Source organism: Herpailurus yagouaroundi, unplaced genomic scaffold (genome assembly GCF_014898765.1).
Source record: "Herpailurus yagouaroundi ecotype Mexico unplaced genomic scaffold, PumYag 77, whole genome shotgun sequence".
In the NCBI taxonomy this organism is placed as follows: domain Eukaryota; kingdom Metazoa; phylum Chordata; class Mammalia; order Carnivora; family Felidae; genus Herpailurus; species Herpailurus yagouaroundi.
In genome coordinates this window covers 101,879,233-101,902,764 of record NW_024412388.1, presented here as the reverse complement: position 1 = coordinate 101,902,764, position 23,532 = coordinate 101,879,233, and the positions used below count along the sequence as shown (strand labels likewise).

At 41.2% G+C, this 23,532-nt stretch overlaps 1 protein-coding gene across 2 annotated transcripts in view; it reads left to right on the top strand.

Annotated features, from left to right (window-relative positions):
• The window catches only part of SPAG17 (sperm associated antigen 17), a 235,792-nt gene that overhangs the window by 72,774 nt on the left and 139,486 nt on the right, over positions 1 to 23,532 (top strand). For both annotated transcript variants that reach the window (XM_040471449.1, XM_040471448.1), the window contains exons 5-10: positions 5,707 to 5,893; positions 7,439 to 7,633; positions 10,126 to 10,307; positions 14,218 to 14,379; positions 15,525 to 15,597; positions 15,803 to 15,915. In XM_040471449.1, coding sequence (XP_040327383.1) covers positions 5,707 to 5,893; positions 7,439 to 7,633; positions 10,126 to 10,307; positions 14,218 to 14,379; positions 15,525 to 15,597; positions 15,803 to 15,915 — 912 coding nt within the window. The remainder of the gene's footprint in view (positions 1 to 5,706; positions 5,894 to 7,438; positions 7,634 to 10,125; positions 10,308 to 14,217; positions 14,380 to 15,524; positions 15,598 to 15,802; positions 15,916 to 23,532) is intronic.

Genomic DNA, 23,532 nt, shown 5'->3' with positions numbered 1-23,532 from the left:
TCAAAGCCCATTACCTGTGTTTCCAAAGTAAGTTCTAGAACCATTTAGACCCAGTTTTTCATTTAAAAAAAAAAAAAAAAAGCCCCTCCGGGTCAAAAGAACTTGGAAATCACTGTGTGTTATACACAACTCTTAGAGATTTAACAGCACATTAGCTTATTAAAGATAGAGGAGTTTTGGGGCGCCTGGGTGGCACAGTCGGTTAAGCGTCCGACTTCAGCCAGGTCACGATCTCGCGGTCCGTGAGTTCGAGTCCCGCATCAGGCTCTGGGCTGATGGCTCGGAGCCTGGAGCCTGTTTCCGATTCTGTGTCTCCCTCTCTCTCTGCCCCTCCCCCATTTATGCTCTGTCTCTCTCTGCCCCCAAAATAAATTAAAAAACGTTGAAAAAAAATTTAAAAAAAAAAGAGGAGTTTTGTGAAAATAAATCTGTTTAATATTGTTTAATCTACTGTCTCTCAAACGTATCTGACTCCATAGATTTCTTTCAGCCCGCCTATTGTTCTCTTATCATCTGTAACCAATAAAATAGATCGCTTGTGAGACGGTGATCTCTTGAAAGAGAACTAAAGTAGCATTCAGAAGACAGACCTAGTTTCTCATAAGCCACGTAATAAGAGTGACTTAGTCACTTAACTGCCATGAGCATGTTTTCTTATCTATATACCTAACAATATTATTGTGGGAATCTGACGATAGAGCATATGTGAGATCATAAAGTACCACACAAATCTAGATGTGCCGTTACCTATAAAAATGAGATGAAGTAGAGCTATTTACCAGCAGTTCCACTGACTTTTACCACTTGCTTCCCTTTTATTGTGATAACATGACAAATACCTGTCACGGTATTTGAAGGCATTTGAATCTCGACATCAAGAGTCATTTAGAAAGTTAAATACAATCTAAAATATTTGGAAGCATCAAATAATTAGGTTGCCCTGTTAGAGAGAGGGACAGTTTTGTGTTTTTCCCTCTTAAAAAGTGAGAATAACAAGATTGAGGACACGGGGTAAGTGCCACTTGATACTCAACTAAATATGCGAAATGCTAATAGTTCTTTGGTTGTTGCTAAAACAAGAGCCTCACATCTGCTATGTAGCTTAGCCAGTTAAGAAATCTCTGTGCCTATCCACAGCCTTCTCACAGAAGGAGGCATCCAGATGCTTTTTGTACACACTGCATTTTAAAGAAAATGGACTCTGTAACGAACTTAACCTTTCCTTCATATGCTGGGGAACATGTTTTCCCCAAACATGGTGGAAAGAGGGGACTTTTGGATCCGCCCCCTCCTAGTTTTTGTCTTGAGTTGGCAAGGATTCCCTCTTGAGTTACGTTTTGTGCAGATGACCATAGACTGGGAATATGCAAGCTGCACTGCCCAGAAGCGAGCAAGAAAAGTTGGTGTGAACAAATTTCAGTTTGTGATTTAGGAAGGGGTCAACTCTGGTGAATGCTCAGCTAATCTGCTTCACTTCCTGCCACCCCCTAGCCCCGGATCTCAAGGCATAAACTCATAGGGGGAGGAGCTTACTCAGGATATGAGCGAATAGAAGAAAAGGGAAGAAGACAGGAGGTGATTTCGCTGTGATGGGGGCTTGGTAGGAAAAGGATACTTTGCTTTTTGACCAAAGTAGAATTCTGCGGCCCAAGCAGTCAACATTGTCAAGAATCTCAGGGACAAAGAGACTGTCCTGGTTCAGTTCAAGTATGGAGGGTTGGAGGCGTGAGGAACGGAGGGAATATAGGATAAAGCAGGTAGACGACAGCTAGAGTCAGACATGGGGAAGCAGAAGGGACTGGGTGGGGCACCATGTTCAGAAATCCACCAAGGATTTCTCTGCCTGGATCTGGAAGCCAGAATCTGGGTACTTCCATTGGCTTTGTCCTCTGCCGTATGATGTCTCTGCACCAGGAAAGTACATACATAGTTGCTCTCCTTGGGAAATCCTTTATGTAGCAATTCTTCTTGAAATCCTACCAATTGAAGATGCATCACTGATAAAGGAAAACGCAGAAGACTGAGTTGTATAGAGAGAACAATAACAATGATGTTATAGCGGCGCATAAACCTAATTTGAAAGAATGCGTTAAATATCTCCTTCACCCATCTTCTCTGGTGATTTTTGTTAGATCGCTATATTCTTTCAAATGTTTCAATGATGATGACTTTTATAGTTAAAAAAAGCTTTTTCAAGAAATGAATCAGGATTTATAGGTGTTTTCTAGATTCTTTTGTAAAAGGAAGGAGGTAAATATTGATAATTTCAGCACTCAACAGGAAGAATGGGTGGGGGGAGGGAGAGCTATGGAGAATCAAAAGAGCATCCAGGAAATAGTACTATTTAGCCCCTGGAAAGACAGAGTAGAAAGACAGACCATCTCTATGGCCTAACAGGACCACAGAAATAAAATGAATTTAGGGTTTGAAGTTAAACTGGCTTGTGTCTCTTCCATGGCAGTGTCTGAGGGCAAACCGTGTGTCTTAATTTATACAACATGAACAAAATTACTCATCTTGCAGGGTGCATTTTGAGAACCAATTAAAGATGATGATGTCTGGAAAGCACCTATCATACCACACAGCTAAGTCTCTCTACTTTATTGCTTATTTTAAATTTTGGTTGTGATCAGTCCTGCCTTCTCTGGGGTGCCAAGAAACCTTACAGAAGAAAGGGCTCAGGGAGTTCTTTACCTTATAGAACTCCAACCTTGCCAAAGAGTTGGGATGGGAACTATGTGATTACACAGGCTCCCAAACACCCCTAGGAAAGCCAGCAGGGCTAGAGGGCCCTCCTAACAGGAAAAGGATAAAGAAACTAGTTTTTTTTTTTTTTTTCAACGTTTTTATTTATTTTTGGGACAGAGAGAGACAGCATGAACGGGGGAGGGGCAGAGAGAGAGGGAGACACAGAATCGGAAACAGGCTCCAGGCTCTGAGCCATCAGCCCAGAGTCCGACGTGGGGCTCGAACTCACGGACCGCGAGATCGTGACCTGGCTGAAGTCGGACGCTTAACCGACTGCGCCACCCAGGCGCCCCAAGAAACTAGTTTTAAGCTTCCTCTGTATTCAGCAGTATTTGTTTGGAATGACAGGATAAATGAATGGATGCATGACTGTATAAATGTTTAGTCTTCTGGGTGAACTTGAGAATAATGTCACCTGAAACAGTTTCTTCTTTTCAGTTCTAAAGCTCACCCTGAGATTTTATTTAAAATTGCAGTTGTGGAAGTTTCTGGAAGATTGTGATGGCAAAGTTGGGACTTTTCTGGGGCAAGGCTCACTGTCCACCAAGGAGCTGCACGGGAGTGTTTCACTTCAGTGGATTTACCATCATCCAAGTGTGGCTGTTTGAGCTCCAGCATGAGCCTCGCCAATGCCTCTGAGCTAATTGGACTCAGGGGCACTGATTTGTGCTCTGGTTTCATTTTAAATTAACAATCTTAAAATTTCCAATAAGCTCTCAACACTGGCAGGGATTTCTACCATATTTCTTCAGTCAGCCTGACCTCCCAGTTTCTGACACGACTCACGTTACAGTCTCTGTTCAAAACCTCTTACCTCTTACCTGCCTGTGCTCGGCCAGTAACCATGCCTCACCCTTCACCTGAAAAAACGGAAACATTCCCTCAGCACCATCGAGACCTCTCACTCTCTTGAACCCACACTCAGCCAACCCCCTTCTTGCTCTTATTAAACTGAGAAATTGCCTCTCTTCCTATGAAAGGAAGTTGGCATGTTCTTTTGATCTTTTCCCACCTTACCTCCTCGAGGACTTTAGCCTCCCCCATATCTGCAGTGTCTCCCTCTCTACTGGGTCGTTCCATCAGATTGCAAACACATCTCCTGACTTGGCATAGATACATACACACCTGGACCTCATACTCTCCTGCCGCCCACTTACCCACTAACATCTCAAGAACTCTCACCCAGGGCATTTCGTGTCTTCCATTCAGTTCATCACTATGTATATGTGACCCACATCCAAACATGTGACTCCAACCATATCTCTCTTCTCAGAGGAGAATGTGTGTATTTGCCTGCCTCCTGACATTTCTGGGCATCTCAAAGTTAACGTGATTTTCTGAAAAGTTTGCTTACCTCCAGTAAAAGCCATTTCTTGCTCCAACTTCTCTATCATCTAAGTCCCTATTAGGTCTTTTCTAGACCATCGCTAGAGACTCCCTTCCTAAACTTCCTGTTCCCTATCTTAACGAATCGTAGTACTTCTCTGCTTGAAACTCTCTGTGGTCTTCCCATTGCATTTTTAATAAAATACGAACTTGTCAACCCCACCTGTGGCATCCACTTTGCCTTTTTCTTGCTTCTCATGTGGAAGACTCCTCATCTTTCAGGTCTTCATTCAAATGTCACCTCCTCAGAAAGGTCCTCCATCACCCACTTAAAGGTTTCCCCAACTGCGTGCCTATGACTACATTGGGTTTTATCCTTCATAAAAGTCATGGAACTTTGTTGTTATATTTTTACCTATTTTTGTATGTGCTTTTTTCCTCTTTCTACCCCAGTAGACTAGGAGCTCAAGGGGACAAGCCCCGCCATATTTTATGCACCAGTTTATATCTGGTGCAGAATGAAATGCTGGGGCTTTTCAGACCTCTGCACCTTACCTTGTGCACTCCTGTCTGCCTCCACCCAAGGCTAGTAGTGACATCTACAGCCTTTCCTGATGCTTCCCTCTGCTGCTGAGGAGGGGGAGTTTCCCTACCAGTAGAGCTATAGGACCCAGGCCTGCATGGAGAATCCATAGGTACCTCTGACGCTTCTTCTGGGTGCCAAAGCTACACTGTTCTCTGGAGCCCTCGACATCCAGAAGACACATAGAGTAGAGAAATGCTTCTCTCCCCTTCTGTGTTACATTCTGTTATCCGGACGCCGAAACAACATATCTTCTGTCTCTAATGTTTTAGAATGGAGTTTTTCAAATTTGATTTCGTAACCTCAGGAAAATACAGAGCCCAGATGCTGCTACAATAATTTTCTTTTGTTTCCAGTTGTGTTGATTATGGGAAAAACAAGCAATAGAAGCATATTCTGGATCTTCTGTGTGGCCACCTTATGACCCAGAGAGAGTCATAAGAGAGACAGAGAGAGACAGAACGCAAACGGGAGGGGCAGAGAGAGAGGGAGACACAGAATCCGAAGCAGGCTCCCAGCTCTGAACTGTCAGCACGGAGCCCGACTTGGGGCGTGAACCCACGGACAGCGAGATCATGACCTGAGCCGAAGCCGGATGCTTAACCGACTGAGACGCTAGGCGCCCTGTGTTTTGTTTTATTTTTAATGAGCAAACAACCTCTCTCTAAGACTCGGACAGAGACTCCCCTGGGTTAGGCTGCAAGATAAACCTAAGATACTGCCATCATGAGGTACTCTGAATCCCCCACTCGCCTTACCCCCGACAACTGTGGTAGTTTATATGCCCATGCTTGACTCTCCCTTAGGATGAATTCTCTTCTAGAAGACCACTTGTGTAAACAGTCTCCTGGCACCCACCCCTCAGTCCTCATAGGAGATGTGCCTTATCCCAACCTAGGCCCAACCTGGGATTGCCACTATCCTGCTTGAAGAATGCATACATGAAAAGTAAATGAGTAAACAAGCAATTGAATGAAATAAACCCAACCGTAGAAAAGCCATTGCTTGCACACTATATGATTTGGAGAAAAAGTATTCTCTTTTTCCAGGTCATAGAAGATCGTTTCAAGATAGAAAAGGATAAAGGGAAAGCAAAATCTCCCAAGGAGAAGAAGTCCTCAAGTGCCAGGGTTGCCAAAGGGAAGGGAAAGGATCCTCCTGAGGCGAACACAGCAGTGAAGAAGACCACACAGCTAAAACGGAGAGGGGAAGACGATGACGCTAAACCTTACATTGGTCGGTGACATGCCCTCCCGTGGGCTACCTTTCCCTTCCTGCCTTCCAATCTACAAATTAGCTTGAGAAAGCATTCCAATAACGATGCTTAATCTTTCCCTCTTTATGAAACCACAAATCACATACTACCCATGATACCCTAATCGAAAAATATTGCTCTGTAGCAGTTCATTTGTGTTTTCAGCAAATATTGATTTAGCTCAGGTCTTGTTGCTGTGGGCAACATTGTCATAATGCGAATAGGAAGCCACGAGCTGAGTGTGCTGCCACCAAATAGCTTCCTACCTTGTTGGGGGCATTTTAAAAAAGTCAGACATAATTATGAGACAAACTAGAAAGTGACTGGGCTAACAAACTAGAAAGTGTTGTAATGAGTGAAATACGGTGGCGATAAAATCAGACCAGTGAATTTGGGACTCACACAGAGCCCACAGTTTCCTGACCTGACCTCAGCTTCTCCTGCTATTAGTTTCTCTTAGGGCAACTAGAATTTCCTTTCATTTTTGATTATTGATATAAAGCTGGTTTGACCCGTGCAGCCTATGAGTAATTCATTGCCACCATCACTTGAACCCAGATGGAGCTTCCTGTTATTTGCATTGCATTCAAACGAGGTGGCAGGCCTTTACATCCTTTATCAATTTGCCTCTCCTGGCATATCTCTGCTCTAAATCCACTAGACCTAGAAGCTATGATATTATGGATTCGGTAGATAATATCAACACTGATTCGTTTAGTGATAGGAGAAAAATTATTGCTTAAAAATGAAAAGTTTGTGCATGCTGCATTATTTGTAAATTTATCTTCACGGGCTATTGTGGGATTTAATGTTTTCACATACCATCTAGCATGAATATTAAAGTACAACAATTATTTTTACCCCTCAGAATCTCACAGTCAAGGATAAACTCATATTTTAACATTAATAAAAACAGTGTAATGAGGGCTAAGCAGAGGGGGGAAATTTAGGAAGGTGCACAATATATATTTTAAAAATGTAGTGCAATAAGTATATAATTGCTACGTAACCCATACTCAGCATTCACACCTATTGACATAAATACACAGAATACTTTGGTAGGGGGCATGTCCATATTCGATATTTCCCTCTCCTGTAAACACCTCTACTTATAAAATACCACAAAGCTGCAGCCACTCGTAATTCAGGAGTAAAGCCAGATGTTGCTCAAAAGAGGTTGAACCGCCCCCCCCAAATTACAGCCCACAGCCTAAACCTTTTCTTTTTACAAAAACCCGAGCACACATTTTCCATGACCACAGGCCCCACGTATGTTTGTCCTTCTATTATGACTCTATCTCATTTACGAAAGTGATTTAATATTTTGTAAAACGGCCACAGCCTTCTCACTGGAAGGGCAATGATGAAAACCAGTCAACATGACTGCATTCCGGCCAACTGGACTGTTTTTGGCAAGCCGGAGGTATTATAAACGCATGCATAATGTATGTAGCCATTGAACTGGCTGAGTGCAACCTGTTCTCTTTTAAAATGACGGCTGCTCTTTTTTATGGTATTTTGAACAGACGATGAGCCAGATGATGGTGCCCAACATTACATTATAGTCGTGGGCTTCAACAATCCTCAGCTATTAGCGATTATGACTGAGCTTGGCATTCCCATAAGCAGCGTGATTAAAATATCTTCAGAGAATTATGAGCCTCTGCAGACACACCTGGCAACAGTTAGCCAGCAGCAGGAAGTTCTTCTTCAGCCAGAAGGTATGCAGTCTGCTACACAACCCGCTGAATCTTTCAGTATCACCCACTGTCTGTAAAGTACAAATAGATTTTTCTGTCCAAAAAAATAGCCATGCAACAATACATTCATTGTTAAACCCTCTTAAGGCTCTGATTCGCTGTGTATGCTGCTTGCCCTAGTCAGGTGCTGTAAATTTTACAAATTAAGATTGTATTCTCTTTATATCCCTGTGTAGCCACAGAGAACACGGACTGTGGGTCGGAAGACTTGGTTATCTGACTACCTTTCTCAGGGACAGTTCATCTAGAACTCTCACCTGAAGTGTGGGCTAGAAAAGATCGACTGTAGCTAATGGGTTCTTCCAGAAGCCACAGGCACGACATGGCCCACGGGAGGTCATAGCTTTGGATGCTTGGTGTGTTTTGCTTCTGGCTTATTGTGATAAATCAGAGAGGGCACTCTATCTTCCAAGCCTTAGACTATGAAGCTATAGAGTGAAGGCCCTACCACACTGCCATTCATACATTTGGAGTCACGGGATCTTCATCCAAGGGCGTCGTACCAGAATGGCGCTGTGGGAAGGGAACTGAAAGTCACTGGACCCTTTAGCGACAGAACAGGGATTCTGCGTAAGCCTGCGTGACCTGAAAGTCCAAGAGTTTCTGCCACCTTCTGTTGCTTTTATTGTCATTTACTAATAATACCATTTGCACAGCATTTTGTAATCTGTATAGGGATTACAGATTATATTATATATGTTGTATAACCACATCCCAATTTCTAGAACACTATGTTTTGAAATTCTGCTGTTCCACATGAGAAATTTCTACCACTGATGATAATAAGAGTCACCATTTACTGGGCAGATGCCTCGGGACGGGGCTCAGTGCTAAGGGCTTTAAGTGCATCGATTTCTATAGCTGCTACAACCACCCTCAGAAGTGTGTTTTATTACGGCCGGTCCCCAACTCACAATGGTTGGACTTAACAAATTTTCAACTTTACGATGGTGTGAAAGAGATTTGCATTCAGAAGAAACCTTACCTTGAAGTTGGAATTTTGATTTTTTTTTTCCTGGGCTAACAACATGCTGTATGATCCTCTTTTGTGATTCTGGATGGTGGCAGCTCCCGGTCATCCACGTAATCACGAGGGAAAACTACCAATACGCTGACGATCATTCTGTACCACACAGCCATTCTGTTTCTCACTTTCAGTACAGTATTCGATAAATTACGTGAGATTTGCAACACTCTATTACAAAATAGGCTTTGTGTTAGATGATGTTGCCCAACTGTAGGGCTAATGTAAGTGTTCTGAGCATGTTTAAGGTAGGCCAAGCTAAGCTATGATGTGTATTATATGCACTTTCAAATTTTCAATGTATGATGTGTTTATTGGGATACAACCCCATCCTCATCATATGTCAAGGAGGATCTGTATTTCCATTTTACCAAAAGGACTCTCAGCCTTGAGGCAGCTATTAAGGAAAAGAGGTGAGATTCAAACCCAGATACTCCTGTCTGAAAGCATAGTTGTAACATTAAATAACTTATTATTGGGGCGCCTGGGTGGCGCAGTCGGTTAAGCGTCCGACTTCAGCCAGGTCACGATCTCGCGGTCCGTGAGTTCGAGCCCCGCGTCAGGCTCTGGGCTGATGGCTCGGAGCCTGGAGCCTGTTTCCGATTCTGTGTCTCCCTCTCTCTTCCCCTCCCCTGTTCATGCTCTGTCTCTCTCTGTCCCAAAAATAAATAAAAAAACGTTGAAAAAAAATTTTTAAATAACTTATTATTGAAGCCAGTGAGAAAATGTCCCATAAGTCTGTAGCCTCTCTACAAAAAAAAAAATTAATATATAGAAATAGAATCACAGAAAAATAGACTTTATAGTAGAATAATATCTTAGTAGTAGAACCCATTTAGTTATAGGTGTAATAAACATAAATATTATAGGCAAAATTTCGTGTGTAACTTTATGGGAGTCGGTCATTATTTTACAGTCAGAGCACAAATGCTCAGAGAAGGCTCTAGCTATTTGAATGTGACCAAAAGTTACCTGAAGCATCGATCATTGACATGGTCTATTTTTAGCCATGTGGGAGGAAGAATTGGATCACCAGCTTTTCTAACCCATTATGAAACAAACACACTAAGATGGTCAAACAGTGATTTGGCAGAAAAACTGCTCCTACACAGATGAGCTCTAAGGGTGATGGATATCTCGAGCATATTTAGCTCCACGAATGTGTGACCTTACCATAAGGTTTCTGGGCCTCAAGTGTCAAATGAAGGGGTGGGATGAGCTCGGGTTTAATATCAATTTCAGAAGTGAAATCCTCTGATTTCATAACTCTATAATCCAAGTCCAAAAGCTTCTCAAAATTATGTTTGTTTATTTGCCTTTTCTGATACTGCACAGACACCTTTCAGTGCATGTCACCCACCATGTCCACTTAAAGTGGGAAAAAATTCAACATTCTCATCTTGTTGTGTTAACATGTTGCTATGATTAGACATAAAGGCTGAAAACCTGAAGAAAGAGAATGCCATAAAAGAACTTGACATTTTCTGGAAATACCTGGAACCAATCCTGAATAATGAGAAACCTGAAACAAATCTCTTTGATGTTGCTCGACTGGAGTATGTGGTCAAGGCAGATGACTTTCCTTCTGACTGGGCAGACAGCGAGATGATGGTTAGTACACGCATTAGTGAGAGTGAATGGTTCGGCCATGTGGTAGTGTGGTTCCATTCATCACATCCACTCATTCCACCGACATTCACTGTGAATTGACTATGCACATGGCTTTGGGATAGACTCCACTGAATGCCCAGTGATGGTTATAGCCTGGGTCTTTAGCTTTTAGTATATGGATTAATGGCAAAGAATAAGATGGAGACAGAGATGAAGGAAGGTAATTCTTTTATTTGGTGGCACGTGGCTTTGTCTCGTACTTTTAACACTGTTCTTGGCAGTAGAGTCTCAATATATGGTGTGTTAATTGTGAAAATGGTAAATTTTACAGTTTTTTTTCAAATTACATTATCTTTCTTTTTTTCATATGTCAGTTCCAAACATTGCTCTTCTAGGCCCCTAATTTTATCGCCAAAAGTGAATTTTCAATATATTTGGCCAACAGGGTCTATCCTAATGGGATAACTTGGACCCACCCCAACAATTAACAAGTATTTTCCGAGAGCATTTACTGGCCCCTGCTACTGAGGATCTTGCAGAGGCATGACCAAAACCATGAAACAGAGAAGCAGTGTTCAAGTGCGCAGCTAGGTGAAATATACTCTAAGTTTCTGATTAATTTAGAAAAAGAAGAAATGGGGTGTATCAAAAAGTAATAGCAAAGGCTAGATACACGAGGGGTTTTTTTTTTTTACAAAAAAGAAGGTTGAGTGACTACTTCTCACGGATGTTGTGGAAGATATCCAAGCATCCCTATCACAGAAAACCTCTCCAGTCTCTTTCTGGCCGACCCCCTGTTCCCACAAACAGGGGCCCAGAAGTGCTGGATTCCCTGCAGGGTGATATATTTCAGCATCAAGGGAGCTGAATTCTTAGGGAAAGCAGAGTCCTGGGGAGTGATCACACCAGGTGAGTGCTCTAAAGGGAGCAGGATACAGGGGGTCCGTGGGTGTCTGTGCACAGTGAGTATGGATAGCTAACAAAAAGAAAACTGTATAAAAGGAGAGTAATATTGAAGCCTGGAACAGTTTCAGAGTCAAAGGATAGGCTGCCCATGGTCATGGGTTGGAGCATAAACATCTCTCACTGTCAGAGTCCCTGACTGTAGTGTCTTGACATGGATGTGCACATGGTAAGAAAAAACACTGAGGAGGGAGGCCCACATCTGCACTTTGAAGGGTGGACAAGATTGGAATAAGTAACAATGCGTAGATCAGCCTGAGTGATTAAGACTGTCAACATAAAGCAGGAAATGTCATAATTGTAGAAACAGAACACAGAAGTCTGAGACTTTGCCAATTGTAAGAATAAATATTAGCCTTGACCTATATATGGAGATGAAGCTGACCTTAGAGAGAATCTGTGGCTGAAGGCAGAGTTGTTCTAAGCAAAACTGGTTGCTACGAACTCCCTTGGCGCGGCCTCTTTCCACCCCTTCATCTAGACATTTCCATCTTTCCTGTTTTGTCTTTCACTTTTCTGCCTCCTAAACCTGAGTTCAGAAAAGAGTCCACTGCCCTCAGTCCTGTACTGTTTCATGCCAAATTTGGTCAATATGCTTCTCTACCCTGGAGATGTTGGCATTCCAAGTAATGTAATACTATGATCATTCCCTCCTATTTTATGGGAATTCGGGATTATACCCAACAAGTATGAGATATGTTTGGGGAAGAAGCTATGTCTCTAGATATCCATGAAACCCCACCTCAAAGCCAGCCTCCTACTCTCTCTCTCCAATAGACCCTTTCTTCTCCTAAGAACATAAAATCTATGCCTAACAAAAACCCACATCTACAAATTTATGTTGGAGAAATAATCTTCCTGTCATCTGGGCCACATCCTGGCTGCATAACCTCTCAAGAACTTGCATACATTTTTGGTTCAATCGGGTGTTGGAGATATAATTCCTGAGCCATAATTCAGAGGAGGCAGTAAGAAGCATCTTCCAAGGCAGCCTCAGACCACGTGTCTTTCACTCTTGCTCTAGTTAGGGCTTTCTTCTTTGTGATTTCTTCACCCTCCAGGCACAGACTGAGAAGAGCTGAAATGTACTGAACCCAAGGTAGAGTACATTCCATTGATCTTCAGCACATAGTTGTAAACACCAAGGCACCTAATCACAGCTTCAAAAGACCCAGAACCCTGCTTCCTCCTCCAGTGTCCACAATTTTCTGTTCATTAGAAGATTTTAATCCCTCCATTTTTAAAGAAAATGAACAGACTATTTTACTTCTTTAAAACATAGAGTAGGAGAATTTAAATGGCAATTAAGGTTCAGAAATTTTTATGTTAAAAAAAATAGTATCATCTCAGTTGAAATACTAGAACATTCCTGACCTCAGAACTAGAACGTTAACACCGAGGATGTCTAGTCAGGCCTTGAAAGGAACAGTCAGGAATGAAAATATTCGGTTGTCTAGGGAACCACTTATGGCTAGGGTGCCCAGCTGGACACACTGATCTCCTATCAATCAGTTTGCAAGTATTTATTGAATATCTTCTTCATGCCAGAGCTGTGGTCTGGGTCCAATTGCAGTAGTTTTTTTAGAGTCCAAACATGCCTTTATAAGGTACCATTTGTATGGGCTGAATGACCCAGTATTGAGGATGATAGAGAAAGAGAGCCTTGAAAACGGGTTGGTAATGGACTTGGGTTCAAAAAGAAAGGTTTCATATCGAAGAACAGTGTTCACATTAAAGTTTGGATCACCTGAGAAACCCAAGAGTAATAAATCTACTTCTCATAGAAATAGACTAAATACATGGTATGGACACATGATGTCACACACTCAGCTATATGTGTAAGTTGGTAATGGCCTCATATCCAAAGCAGAAGCCAGCCAACGAGTCTTCTTCCTCTCTGGAAGAAGGAAAGCATTAGTACCTTTGTCTGCAAACAAGTCGGCTGTATTTCTGCTGAACCAAGGTAACGAAAGCTTTACATCAAATAAATGCCCATCAAGAAGTGCTAACTGCTCACGTAAGACATCTGCAACATCTCAAGTTAAGACCTGGGTTGCTGACATAATTTTCTGGCTTTTAGCATGCGATTTGCTGTTTTATTTAAAAATGAATTAGCTAGTTAAGGTAAGGGATCATCAGGCAGAAGTCTTACCATATTTCTTATAAACACAAGCAAAAACTGTGTTTCTGTGCCAGAATTTAGGCAAAGAGTAGCATGTTGAAGCTTAACTGAAGAATGTTCAGTCATACAGTAGGCATGTGAATCCCAGACTGGCAACTTTGCCTTGAAGATGGGCAGAACTCAGCACTTCTCTGGACTCCCGCCAGACTGTGATTCACTAGCCCCCCAAGGAGTTATCTCATTCTACCTTACCTCTGTAACTCAGAGCTAAGATGAGCCCACTTAATTCTTCTTTGTTTTCAGGTAGGCACACCTAGTGATAACAGTGCTTTTCCAGTTCTGGAAATGAAAGCCCAGGTAATAGGGGTATCTGATCTACTACTTGCTTGCTTGCTTTCTAAATAACAAAACTTATGGGTATTATATACAGAAACTGTGGACTATCTATTTCTTAGGGTTTTTTTTCCCCCTGATGATAGCACAGAACAGATATTGAAGTTACCTATCCAATATGGTGTTTTAGAAACTGAGACATCAGAGAATGGGCCATGTCACAGAAACTGATGAACAGGGTGTTTTTCACTTAGTTGAAGCATTAATTAGATTCTTACAGTATTAGACATAAGGCCCTCCAAAGGGAACATTCCACATTATGGTGAACAAGACGGACAAGAAGGGTTCAACAAATAAAGACTCACTCACCATGGCTGGTATTCAGTGGTTTGGGGATGTGCTTGGTTTAGTTGTTAAGAGAGAAACAAACGATACATCGATTTCAACAACATAAAGCTAATAATTAACTATTATTAATTCTCTCACCTGTAGCTGGAATTGGGTACTGAAATTTTTGAAAATGTTGCCTGTTTGATGTATGACACCCTGGATTGGAAGAGGCAACACCAACACTATCTGGAAAGCATGCAGCTTATAAATATTCCACAAGTGGTTAGTGAGAAACCGCTCTTGGAAGCCATGTCAGTTACTGAGGTAGGCACATCCTGGAATGTCTTCAGCGGGCTGAATGATGAACTGAACAACTTAATTGTCACATTTGTAAAACGTATGAAGAAAAATTGCATAAATACTTGTAGGAAGGAAATACGGCCTTCTGGGATTTAAGAGGTAAGAGTGGGAACAAGGAGAGCTCCCTAAACACAGTCTAAAGGACACCTATGTGGTCAGGACTTTATGAAGCTCCCTAACTACCTGCACTCACTTTTAGCCCCTGGCACAATAATTAACACCTGAAACAGAGGGATATTGATAAGTTAATCACATTGTTTATTTAGCACCTACAATAATGACCAAGACTCATCCCCTGTCCTCCTCATTGAGGTTGACTTTTAAGGAGGATGGCAGTCACGTTAACAGTGGTTTCAACAGAGCATGATGAGTGCTGTGAGAACAGCTCGGGCTGCGGTAGAAACACTAAAACATGGCACCCAATCTGATCTTGAGAGGAGCAGCAAGGGGAGAGGGAGGAGTCGGGAAAGCCTCACCCAGCAGGGTAAGTGATGTGGGTGAAGGCTGCGTATGAACTGTCTACAGGAAAGCCTGATGGGGGAAGGGACGGAAAGGTATTCTCAAGAAAGGGGCAAAGATGTACACACATATAGGGCCAAAGGAAAGAAGTATTAGCTCACAAGCCAGGACCACAGGGTAGGTCACAAGCCAGGACCACCATACTACCTGGTAGGTGCTCCCAGGTAGTATGTGCAAAATGGAGAACAACACGAACTCCTACTAAAGAGACAGGAGGAGGATGCCCTCTGGTGCTGAGTTAGAGAGTTTGGGTTGTACCCTGAAGGTTATGGGGGACCACTGATGGAGCTTAAAAGGGAGGGTGGCATGATTCTGAGTCACCCAGGGACCAGTGCCCTGTCTCCCCATCCCTTTCCTGGCAATTGCTCATTGGGCTCTGTTAGGGAAAAGTGAAAAATGTCCATTAACCATTAACTTCTTCCCTCCCTCAGACAAAACCCTTTCATTTGATCCTAATATTAGCCAATGGTTTTGTGGTGTGAACGTAAATATACAATCTCAGAATCCCGTCAGACCCCATCACGCCAGCACTTGACGAAAGAATCTCTCAGCTGGATACCTCAGTCATTTCTTTTGAATACTTCTTTTAGGCTCCACAACCTGTTGCTCCAACCCCTGGCAAGAAGAAAGCACAGTATGAGGAACCCCAAGCCCCACCATCAGGCATGTATGAAACCTGAAAACCAACATTGTGAGCTGAGGCTTTAAGGGATACTGACTAGCCTCCATATTGCCTTCAGACATCCCTCCACCTACACATCCTGCATTTATTAGTGCATGGTCATAGTTTGAATTTATGGATCAAATTTTGATGGAAGAAATGGAGAACACATCTTAAGCGAGCAATGACATATTGTATATTTTACAGAAGCTTTCGTCTTCACAAATGAAGTAGACATGAGATATTACAATGACTTGCTGAATCCAATTCCAGAAGAATTCATTTCTGTGCCCCTGATACTGCACTGTATGCTGGAACAGGTAGGTGGATATACGCCGAGGCTTTTTTCCCAGGTGGGTCACCTTGTCAGTCACTTCAACTCTCTTTGTTTGGGGTTTTAACTATTTTAAAACTACACACATAATACCTGAGTGCATTCTCCTTTATAAAGATTAGAACATTTTAGATAAAACTAAAGTTTGCTTTGACCATCTGTTTTAATATCCTTTCTTTTGCAATATTCTGGAACAATTTATATAACATTCCCTGAAGTTTCAGCAGACATGGCCTTGAAACTATCTGTGTCTTCTGTCACCTTTAAATTTATTTTTAAATTTACATCCAAGTTAGTTAGCGTATAGTGCAATAATGATTTCAGGAATAGGTTCCAGTGACTCATCCCCTATGTATAACACCCAGTGCTCATCCCGACAAGTGTCTTCCTTAATGCCCCTTACCCATTTAGCCCATCCCCTCACTCACAACCCCTCCAACAACCCAAAGTTTGTTCTCTGTATTTAAGAGTCTCTTATGTTTTATCTCCCTCCCTGTTTTATATTATTTTTGCTTCCCTTCTCTTATGTTCACCTGTTTTGTATCTTAAATTCCACATATGAATGAAGTCATATTATATTTGTCTTTCTTGGACTGACCAGTTTCGCCTAGCATAATACCCTCCAGTTCCATCCACATAATTGCAAATGGCAAGATTTCATTCTTTTTGATTGCAGAGTAATACTCCATTGCATATATATATATATATATATATATATATACACACACACACACATATATATATACCCCCCACATCTTTATCCATTCATCCATCGATGGACATTTGGGCTCTTTCCATACTTTGGCTATTGTCGATAGCACTGCTATAAACATTAGGGTGCATCTGCCGCTTTGAAATAGCACACCTGTATCCCTTGGGTAAATACCTAGTAGTGCAGTTGCTGGGTTGTAGGGTAGTTTTATTTCTAACTCTTTGAGGAACCTCCATACTGTTTTCCAGAGTAGCTGCACCAGTTTGCATTCCCATCTGCAGTGCAAAAGGGATCCTCTTTCTCCACATCCTCGCCAATATCTGTTGTTGCCCGAGTTGTTAATTTTAGCCATTCTGACTGGTGTGAGGTGGTATCTCATTGTGTTTTTTTTTAATGTTTATTTATTTTTGAGAGAGAGACAGAGCATGAGCTGGGGAGGGGCAGAGAGAGAGGGAGACACAGAATCTAAAGCAGGCTCCAGGCTCTGAGCTGTCAGCACAGAGCCCGACACAGGGCTCAAACCCACAAAGCATGAAATCATGACCTGAGCTGAAGTCAGACACTTAACCAACTGAGCCACCCAGGCGCCCCTCATTGTGGTTTTAATTTGTATTTCCCAGATGATGAGTGATGTTGAGCATTTTTTTCATGTATCTGTTAGCCATATGGATGTCTTCTTTGGAAAAGTATCTGTTCATGTCTTTTTCCCATTTCTTCACTGGATTATTTGGTTTTTGGGTGTTGAGTTTGAGAAGTTCTTTATAGATTTTGGATACTAACCCTTTATCTGATATGTCATTTACAAATATCTTCTCCCATTCTGTTAGTTGCCTTCAAGTTTTGCTGATTGTTTCCTTTACTGTGCAGGAGGTTTTTATCTTGATGAGGCCCCAATAGTTCATTTTTGCTTTTGTTTCCCTTGCCTCCAGAGACATGTTTTTTTTTTTTAATTTTTTTTTCAACGTTTATTTATTTTTGGGACAGAGAGAGACAGAGCATGAACGGGCGAGGGGCAGAGAGAGAGGGAGACACAGAATCGGAAACAGGCTCCAGGCTCTGAGCCATCAGCCCAGAGCCCGACGCGGGGCTCGAACTCACGGACCGTGAGATCGTGACCTGGTTGAAGTCGGACGCTTAACCGACTGCGCCACCCAGGCGCCCCGAGACATGTTGAGTAAGAAGTTGCTGCGGCCAAGGACAAAGGGGTGTTTGCCTGCCTCTAGGATTTTGCTGGCTTCCTATCTTACGTTTAGATCTTTCATCCATTTTGAGTTTATTTCCTGTGTATGCTATAAGAAAGTGGTCCAGGTTCACTTTTCTGCATGTCACTGTCCAGTTTTCCCAGCACAATCTGCTGAAGAGACTGTCTTTATTCATTTGGATATTCTTTCCTGCTTTGTCAAAGATTAGGTGGCCATACGTTTGTGGCTCCACTTCTGGGTTCTCTATTGTGTCCCACTGATCTAAGAGTCTGTTTTTTTTTTGTGCCAGAACCATACTGTCTTGATGATTACAGCTTTGTAGTGCATCTTGAAGTCCAGGATTCTGATGCCTCCAGCTTTGGTTTTCTTTTTCAGGATTGCTTTGACTATCTGGGGTCTTTTCTGGTTCCATACAAATTTTAGGATTGTTCCAACTCTGTAAAGAATGCTGGTGTTGTTGTGATTGGGATAGCATTGAATATGTAGATTGCTTTGGGTAGTATTGACATTTTAACAATATTTGTTCTTCCAATCCGTGAGCATGGAATATTTCTCCATTTTTTTTTGTTTGTCTTCTTTAATTTCTTTCGTAAGCTTTCTATAGTTTTCTGTGAATAGATTTTTCAACTCTTTGGTTAAGTTTATTCCTAGATATTTTATGGGTTTGGCTGCAATTGTAAATGGGATAGCTTCCTTGACTTCTCTTTTTGTGCTTCATAATTGGTGTATAGAAATGCAACTGATTTCTCTGCATTGGTTTTATATCCTGCAACTTTGCTGAATTAATGGATCAGTTCTAGCAGTTTTTTGGTGGAATCTTTTGGGTTTTCCCTATAGAATTTCCTGTCATCTACAAAGAGTGTAAGTTTGACCTTGCTGATTTGGATGCTTTTATTCCTTTGGTTGCTGACGCTAGGACTTCCAATACTATGTTGGATAACAGTGGTGAAAGTGGACATCCCTGTGGTGCTCCCGACCTTAGGGGGAAAGCTCTCAGTTTTTCCCCATTGAAGATGATTTAGCAGTGGGTCTTTCATATATGGCTTTTATGATCTTGAGGTATGATCCTTCTATCCCTACTTTCTTGAGGGTTTTTATCAAGAAAGGATGCTGTATTTTGTCAAATGCTTTCTCTGCATCTATTGAGAGGATCATGTGGTTCTTGTCCTTTCTTTTATTGATGTGATGTCTCACATTGATTGTTTTGTGGATATTGATCTAGCCCTGCATCCCAGGTATAAATCCCACTTGGTCATGGTGACTAATTATTTTAATGTATTGTTGGCTAGTATCTTGTTGAGGATTTTTGCATCCACGTTCATCAGGGAAATTGGTCTATAGTTCTCCTATTTAGTGGGGTCGTTGTCTGGTTTTGGAATCAAGGTAATGCTGGCTTCATAGAATGAGTTTGGAAGTTCTCCTTCCATTTCTATTTTTTGTAACAACTTCAAAAGAATAGGTGTTAACTCTTCTTTAAATGTTTGGTAGAGTTCCCCTGGAAAGCCCGCCGGCACTGGACTCTTGATTTTTGGGAGATTGTTGATTACTAATTCAATTTCTTTACTGGTTATGGGTCTGTACAAATTTTCTATTTCTTCTTGTTTCAGTTTTGGTGGTTTACATGTTTCTAGGAATTTTTCCATTTCTTCCAGATTGCCCAATTTATTGACATATAATTGCTCATAATATTCTCTTATTATTGTTTGTATTTCTGCAGTGTTGGTTGTGATCTCTCCTCTTTCACTCTCGATTTTATTTACTTGGGTCCTTTCCTTTTTCTTTTTTGATCATACTGGCTAGAGTTTATCAATTTTGTTAATTCTTTCAAAGAACCAGCTCCTGTTTTCCTTGATCTGTTATACTGTTTGTTTTGTTTTAATTTCGATAGCATTGATTTCTGCTCTAATCTTTATTATTTCCTGTCTTCTGATAGTTTTGGGTTTTATTTGCTGTTCTTTTTCCAGCTCTTTAAGGTGTAAGGTTAGGTTGTGTATCTGAGACCTTTCTTCCTTCTTCAGGAAGGCCTGGATTGCTATATACTTCCCTCTTATGACCACCTTTGCTGCATCCAGAAATTTTGGGCTGTGGTGTTATCATTTTCATTGGTTTCCATGTACTTTTTAATTTCCTCTTTGATTTCTTGCTTAGCCCATTCATTCTTTAGTAGGATGTTATTTAGTCTTCAAGTATTTGTTGTCTTTCCCAATTTTTTCTTGTGGTTGATTTCAAGTTTTGTAGCGTTGTGGTCTGAAAATATGCACAGTATGATCTCAGTCTTCTTGTACTTTTTGAAGGCTGATTTGTATCCCAGTATTTGATCTATTCTGGGGAAAGTTCCATGTGCACTTAAGAAGAATGTGTATTCTGCTGCTTTAAGATGAAATGTTCTGAATACATCTGTTAAGTCCATCCAATGCAGTGTGTCCTTGTTCAAAGTCATTGTTTCCTTGTTGATTTTCTGTTCAGATGATCTGTCCCTTGACATAAGTGGGGTGTTGAAGTCCCCTACTATTATGGTATTATTATCAATGAGTTTCTATATGTTTGTGATTAATTGATTTATATATTTGGGTGTTTAACGTTGGGGGCATAAATGTTTACAATTATAAGGTCTTCTTGATGGATATACCCCTTAATTATGACATAATGCCCTTCGTCACCTCTTGTTATAGTCTTTATTTTAAAATATAGATTGTCTGATATAAGTATGGCTACTCTGGCTTTCTTTTGATGACCATTAGCATGATAGATGGTTCCCCATCCCTTACTTTCAATTTGGAGTTGTCTTTAGGTCGAAAATGGATCTCTTGTAAACAGCGTATAGATGGATCTTGTTTTCTTCTCCATTCTGTTACCCTATGTCTTTTGATTGGAGCATTTAGTCCATTGACGTTTAGAGTGAACACTGAAATATATGAATTTATTGCTATTGTGTTGCTTGTAGAGTTTCTGGTGGTGTTCTCTGGTCCTTTCTACTCTTTGTTGCTGTTGGTCTTTTCTCCCTGAGTGACCCTTAAAATTTCTTGCAGGGCTGGTTTAGTGGTCACAAACTCCTTTAGTTTTTGTTTGTCTCAGAAACTTTTTATCTTTCCTTTTATTTTGAATGAAGCTGTGCTGGATAAAGAATTCTTGGCTGCATATCTTTCCAATTCAGCACACTGAATATATCCTGCCATCCCTCTGGCCTGCCAAGGTTAAGGACTTTTTTTCTCTTGTTGCTTTCATGATTCTTTCCTTGTCTGTGTATTTTGTGAATTTGACTATGATATGCCTTGTTGATGGTCGGTTTTTGTTTTTGTTGAATGGGAGTTGAATGGGAGTTCTACTCTTTTTTTCTTTCCTTCATCTTCTGGGACCCCTATTATTTGGATGTTATTCATTTTTAATGAGTCACTGAGTTCTCTAATTCTTTTGTTGTGCTCTTTTGACTTAGCTTCCCTCTTTTTTTTTTTTTTTCTGATTCATTATTCTCCATAAGTTTGTCCTCTGTATCGCTGACTCACTGCTCTGTTTCATCCATCCTTGCTGCCATGGCATCCATTTGAGATTGCATCTCAGTTATAGCATTTTTAATTTCGTCCTGACTAGATTTTACTTTTTTTTAAATCTCTGCAAAAAGAGATTCTATGTTTTTTTCAACCCCAGCTAGTATTCTTATTATCATGATTCTAAATTCTGGTTCAGACATCTTGCTTGTATCTGTGTTGATTAAATCCCTGGCTGTCATTTCTTCCTATTCTTTATTTTGGGGTGAATACTTTTATTTTGTCATTTTGGAGGAAGAAAAGTATTAATTATTTTATTAAATTATTTTTAACATTTAAAGAATTAATTTACTTTATTGAAAATTAAAAATTAAAAAATTAAAAACGAAAAATCAAAGGATGCTAGATCCTAGGTGTGTTTTGGTCTGGTTGTTGAAAGAAGCTTGATAGAATAGAGAAAAAAAGGAAAGAAAAGAAAAGGGAAAAAAAAGTTTGAAAATTTTATAAAATGAATACAATAAAGTAGATAAAATGAAATGATGAAAGTAAATTACAAATTTAAAAATATTATAAAAACTAAAATATATAGTAGAAAAAAATTAAAGAAAAATCTTTTATAAAAACGGAAAATAAAAATAATTTTCTCTCTTTCTATATAAGAGTTTCTTATTCTATATAAGAATAAGAAAAGAAAAAGAAAAAATTTGAATAGATGGACCAGCGAACAGAATGAAATACAATTGAAGTTACATCCATGTTCCCCCAGAAGTCAAACTATGAAGCACTTTATAACCCACAAACTTAGCAGGCGGAGAGACTTGTGGTGTTTCTCCAGAGGGTAGTTGGCACAGTTGGACAGGGCTTGGTGTAACAGCTCAATTCTCCACTAGATGGCGCTGCTTAGCTTAATGGGGTGGATCATTATGGATGAGTACGCCTGTATGTGCATGTACAGGAGAGGTGAAAATGGCATCACCCAACTACCAAGTCTCTGGTATCAGAATTATGTGCTCTCGCCCACTGGCAATCAAGCACCCCTGCTTTGTCTTTGGCTTCCGTCCACTCCCTGCTTCTACACCATCTGCAACCAAGCCATCAGCCTACCAGGTAGCATCTCCCTCCCAAGTTTTATCTCAGATGCAGCTGTGTTTCCAAACCCTCACTTCTGAGGGCCCTATGGCTTTGACCTACTCCACCCCTCTGGAGGAGGGTCTCCCCAAGCAATGGCCAGGTGCCAGCCATCCCCAGGAACGTTCCTGCGACCGCACTGCTGTAGATGCCCAGAGACTGCCACTGGGTGCCAGCCCGACCCAGAAGAAGTTCACATGATTGTGTAGCACCAGCGTTTCAGGGATTATGGTAAATCACAACACACATCTGGCCCCAGGCTTCACTGCCCCTTAATGTCCTTGTTCCAACATCAGCAAACATGGCTGTTCTCCAGGGTCCACTGGAACCTTTGCCACACTGCCTCTACCAAATGTCCTCCCAGCAGGGGACCCACCTCTCCCCGTGTGGCCCAAGGACCCCTGGGACCTTGCTGTCTTCTCCTGGGGATTCGCCTTTCCCACCAGAGTACTGCTAGGTATGGAGCTGAGGAGTTTCAGACTCTGGGATCCCCTCTTTATAGAGTTATAGAGTCCTAATGGTATTGAAACCCTTTCCTTTCTCCTTTCTCCCTTTCTTGTTAAGTCCCTTATGGGTGTTTCCACTCTTTCTCTTTCTCTCCAGCTGCTTTAGGGGGGAGTGCTTTTCCTATACTCTCCCCTTGTCTGCTGTTCTCGCCACAAGCAAAAACAGCTCCTTACCCTCCGCGGCTTCTCTCTCCCCCAGTTCACCTCTCTGCGCTGCATACGTGCCTAGTTCTCTGGTTCAGGTTATGCAGATTGTTTTGTAAATCCTCAGATTAGTTTTCTAGTTGTGCAAGATGATTTGGTATAGATCTAGCTTCTGTTCAGTGAAGAGAGAAGCAAAAACCTTCCATGCTGCTCTGCCATCTTGGCCCCTCCCTCCTGTGTCTAGTGTTATTTTAATGAATGAGAAAGGGGAGGTAGACACGTGGTTAATGGTCTTTGTCTTTAAAATTTCTTTTGTACTTGTAGGTTTAATCAGGTTTTTCTCTTTTTCAGGCCAATTTTGATCATTAGTGTTTTTTAATAAACATCCCCATTTTATTTGCGTTTTTAATATCACATAAAGTTCTT